The 4,951-nt window shown below is 46.3% G+C and overlaps 1 protein-coding gene across 1 annotated transcript; it reads left to right on the forward strand.

Moving 5' to 3' along the window:
* Window positions 1-3,463: 3,463 nt before the first annotated feature.
* On the forward strand, window positions 3,464-4,624 carry LOC110933961 (uncharacterized mitochondrial protein AtMg00810-like). Its single transcript, XM_022177160.1, has one exon. The coding sequence runs from the start codon at window positions 3,464-3,466 to the stop codon at window positions 4,622-4,624; it is 1,161 nt and encodes a 386-aa protein (XP_022032852.1).
* The last annotated feature ends 327 nt before the right edge of the window (window positions 4,625-4,951 follow it).

Consider the following 4,951-nt stretch of genomic DNA (forward strand, 5'->3'; position numbering starts at 1 on the left):
CTCTCCACAAGGATAGGAGATTTGGTTGTACACTATTTATATGATGATATGATGAATGAGAAGGCACGATTGATATTCCTTCATGGTATCAAACCTACTCTAGGGTTACCCTAGTCGATCCTTCCTGCTCTTCCACCTCTCCCTGCGCCGTTTTTCTCACCTCCTTCCCTCTCTTCATCATGTCTTCTTCTTCCCCGCATCCCGCAGTCACCGTCACCTCTATTAAAAGCCTTATACCCGTCACTTTGGACATCGAAACTGGGCACTATACTACCTGGTCGGAGATGTTCAAAATACAATGTAAAGCACACCTTGTCTTTGATCACCTTCAACCTAAAGCAGCCACCGAAACCGCTTCATCTTCAGACACAACCAAAGACAAAGAAAAAGAAACATCCGCCACCACCGAGACATGGGAACGTCTCGACTCCATTGTTCTACAATGGATTTACAGCACCATCTCCACAGACCTGTTACACACGGTTCTCAAACCTAATACCACTGCTTACGACGCATGGACCACCATCGCCAACATTTTCCAAGACAACAAGGCCACCCGCACGATTGATCTCAACAACAAATTTGCTAACACTCACCTGGATCAGTTCCCCAATATGTCCGCATACTGCCAGGCCCTTAAGGTGATTTTTGATCAATTAACCAATCTCGGTTCCCCTGTTACCGATGAGCAACTTGTGCTACAACTCCTCTCGGGTCTCACGGAGCAATACGAGAACACAGCTTCGGTTATTCAACAGATGAAACCTCTCCCCGATTTTTATGACACGCGATCGAGATTGTGTATGGCCGAATCAAGAAAATTGAGCCAAGTCCGACACGCTGCTCAGTCGGCTGCCACTGCACTCGCTGCTACCACTGAACAGCCGCACAAAGACACTCGAGAACGAGCCGACCAGCGAACTGATACATCGGAACGGGGTCGCGGACGTGGCCGCAGCCGGGGTAGGGGACGCGGACGGCACAACAGCGGACGTGGCAGGGGATTTTTTGGTTCGTATGGTGGAGGCAATCCTCTGTCGTCTCACGCAGGTTACCCATCAGGAGGTTATCCATGGCCTATGTTCCCCCCATGGGCCGGCCCACCTAATAGCACACCCCACAATCAGTGGGCCTCATGGACTCCTATGCCTCCTTGTCCCTACCCAACAGTGAACAAGACCACCACTCAGTCCGCGGGTATTCTCGGGCCCAGGCCAACTCAATCCTCTGCTACCGGTCACGTGCCCACTGATATTAATCAGGCCATGTACGCAATGTCGCTCAACGACCCCTCTTGGACCATGGATACAGGTGCGACAGGTCATATGACTTCTAACTCTCAACTATCGTCTGTTTTTAATACTTGCATTAACAGAAATATTATTGTGGGAAATGGTCAAAGCATTCTCGTGCATGGACAAGGCGACCTTACCTTACCCCCTCCCCTCCCCCCTTTTAAATTAACCCAAGTCCTTTTCGCCCCGTCCCTCATTAAAAATTTACTTTCCGTCCGTCGTTTTACTACCGATAATAAATTATCCATTGAATTTGACCCTTATGGTTTTTTGGTGAAGGATCTCAAGACTCGGACCCCTATCCTACGATGCAATAGCTCCGAAGGCCTCTACACTTTTGATCCATCCCAAGTCACCAAGATCATATCCCCCACCGCACTAACGGCAATTTCTCAAGACACATGGCATCGTCGTCTCGGTCATCCGGGACCCTCTTTATTACATTCACTTAAAAATTCTAGTTTTATTCATTATGGACCTTTAAAGAATTATGTTTGTCAATCTTGCGTGTTTGGTAAACATATCAAATTACCGTTTGTTGCTTCAAATAATACTACGAACTTGCCATTTGATATCATTCATAGTGATCTTTGGACCTCCCCTATCCTCAGTACGGGGGGTCACCGCTACTATATACTCTTTCTTGATGATTTCTCTAATTTTCTATGGACTTACCCGCTTACACATAAATCTCAAGTTTTTTCAATATTCACCACCTTCTATAATATGGTAAACACCCAATTTGAACGTAAACTTAAACAATTTCAATGTGACAATGGCACGGAATATAATAATCATGCTTTCCATCAATTTTGCAAATCAAATGGCATGCATTTTCGATTCTCATGCCCATATTCTTCGCCTCAAAACGGAAAAGCAGAAAGAAAAATCTGTTCCATTAACAATATTATACGCACTATATTAGCCCAATCGTCTTTACCCAACACCCATTGGCACCATGCCATGGAGGTTGCCACATACCTTCACAACATTTTGCCTAGCAAAATTCTTAACAACATATCCCCCACCCAAGTTCTATATCGTTGCATACCCTCTTACTCCCACCTCCGGGTCTTTGGTTGCCTATGTTACCCCCTCATTCCACACACAAATATTCACAAACTTCAATATCGATCCATGCCGTGTGTCTTCCTTGGCTACCCACCTAATCATCGAGGATATAAATGCCTCGACTTAAAAACTCATAAAATAATCATAAACCGACACGTTATCTTTGACGAAACTATTTTTCCCTTTGCCACTGCCTCCACCCCAACACCACAATCCTATGACTTTCTAACTACCACTATCCATCCCCTTCACCAATTTAGCCCACAGCCCAACACCCCTCTTACCCATACCATTTCCCCTATCGCCCAACCCACTGCCTCCTCTACAGCCCATTCCCCAGCTTCTCTTGGCCCACTCCCTACTCCCTCTTCCCTCTCCAGCCCACCATCGAGCCCACCTTCACCTATTCACTCACCCTCACCCACCAACAGTACCCGATCTACATCATCCCCCGGCCCATCCATCCTTTTTCCAAGCCCACTACCTACCACTCATCCCGGCCCACCCCATTCGTTACACTCTCCCAGCTCCCCTTCTAGCCCGAATATTACTTCACCGTTGGACGCTTCCTCCTCGTCCACTAACTCCTCCCCTTCACAACCTCCTCCTCCTCCTCCCCCCCACCCACTCGAACCATCCGTACTCGATGAATGGATGGCATACATAAACCCAAGCACATATTCAACCTCTCTTCCTCCTCCATCGTTCCTATTCCCAAAACTCCCAAGGATGCCTTGTCTAGCACGGAATGGCATAACGCCATGACTACCGAGTTTAATGCACTTATTAAAAATAAGACCTGGTTGTTAGTTCCCCGGCAACCTCATATGCATGTCTTACGCAGCATGTGGCTTTTTCGCCACAAATTTCGGCCGGATGGTACTTTGGAACGTTATAAGGCCCGGCTTGTTTGAGATGGAAGCAATCAACAAATTGGGGTGGACTGTGGTGAAACCTTCAGTCCAGTTGTGAAACCAACCACTATACGCACTGTGTTATCCATTGCCTTATCACAATCGTGGCCGATTCACCAACTGGACGTTACCAACGCATTTCTTCACGGGAATCTAAATGAAACTGTCTATATGTATCAACCCATGGGGTTCCGACATCGCCAATATCCCGACCATGTGTGTCTACTACAGAAATCTCTTTACGGTTTAAAGCAGGCTCCCCGTGCGTGGTATCAAAGATTTACCGACTTTGTGCTTTCATTGGGGTTTCGGCAAAGCAAGTGCGATAATTCTCTTTTTACTTATCGACATCGCGGCAGCACGGCATACCTTCTCATAAATGTCGATGACATAATCCTCACGACGTCGTCTGATTCTCTTCGTATGTATTTTATGTCTCGCCTTGCAGCTGAGTTCGCAATGAAGGATCTCGGCCCGCTCAGTCATTTTTTGGGTGTTCATGTCCAGCGGCAAGGTAATCAAATGTTCCTTTCTCAACAAGCATACACGAAGGAAATCATTGACAGAGCTGGTATGTCCTCTTGCAAACCCGTGGCCACACCAGTTGACACTAAACCCAAGCTTGGTTTGAATTCGGGTGCTGATTTTGATGACCCGACTCTGTATCGCAGTCTTGCGGGAGCTCTACAATATTTAACGTTCACGCGGCCCGATATTTGTTATGCTGTTCAACAGGTATGTATGTACATGCACGCACCAAAAGTGGATCACTGGAATGCTCTTAAACGAATCATTCGGTATTTGCAAGGCACATCATCTCATGGTCTTACTATTGGTGCCTCTACGGATTTCTCCTTACGTGTTTACACCGATGCTGACTGGGCAGGCTGTCCAGATACGCGACGGTCCACTTCAGGTTACTGTGTATACTTGGGTCCGAACATTATATCCTGGTCGTCCAAACGTCAATCGGTCATCTCTCGTTCCAGTGCTGAGGCGGAATATAGGGGCGTTGCTAATGCGGTTGCAGAAATATGTTGGCTTCGTAATCTGTTGCTGGAATTACACAAGCCGCTAACTACTGCTAGTCTTGTCTACTGCGATAATATTAGTGCGATTTATCTCTCCGGCAATCCGGTTCAGCATCAACGTACAAAACATATTGAACTCGATATTCATTTTGTTCGTGACCTGGTTCAGCGTGGTTCTGTTCGGATTCTTCACATACCTACGCGTTCTCAAGTAGCCGACATATTCACAAAAGGGTTGCCTAAGGTACTGTTTGATGATTTCCGATCCAGTCTCAGCATTCGGCCTCCTCTTGCTTCGACTGCGGGGGTGTAATAGACAATTGTATAGTTTAGGAAATGTATCTTTTATAATTGTCATGTATATCTCTCCACAAGGATAGGAGATTTGGTTGTACACTATTTATATGATGATATGATGAATGAGAAGGCACGATTGATATTCCTTCAAATAGCCTTGGACATGGCAAAGGATAGCAAGGGAAAAGACCGTGACCGTTGCAAAAGAGGCTAAATGCAGACAGTTATATGCTCTGTGCGAGGGAACGTGAAAAGAAGTATGCAATGCATGCTATATAACTTATGATCATTGTTGCAGAGTTCATGAAAGGGGATACCAGGCTGCTGATTCTAACACAGATCG

Source organism: Helianthus annuus, chromosome 4 (assembly GCF_002127325.2).
Source record: "Helianthus annuus cultivar XRQ/B chromosome 4, HanXRQr2.0-SUNRISE, whole genome shotgun sequence".
In the NCBI taxonomy this organism is placed as follows: domain Eukaryota; kingdom Viridiplantae; phylum Streptophyta; class Magnoliopsida; order Asterales; family Asteraceae; genus Helianthus; species Helianthus annuus.

Excerpts from the sequence above, each read along its gene's own strand:
- LOC110933961 (XM_022177160.1), top strand. The coding sequence starts at position 3,464 with ATGGGGTTCCGACATCGCCAATATCCCGACCATGTGTGTCTACTACAG.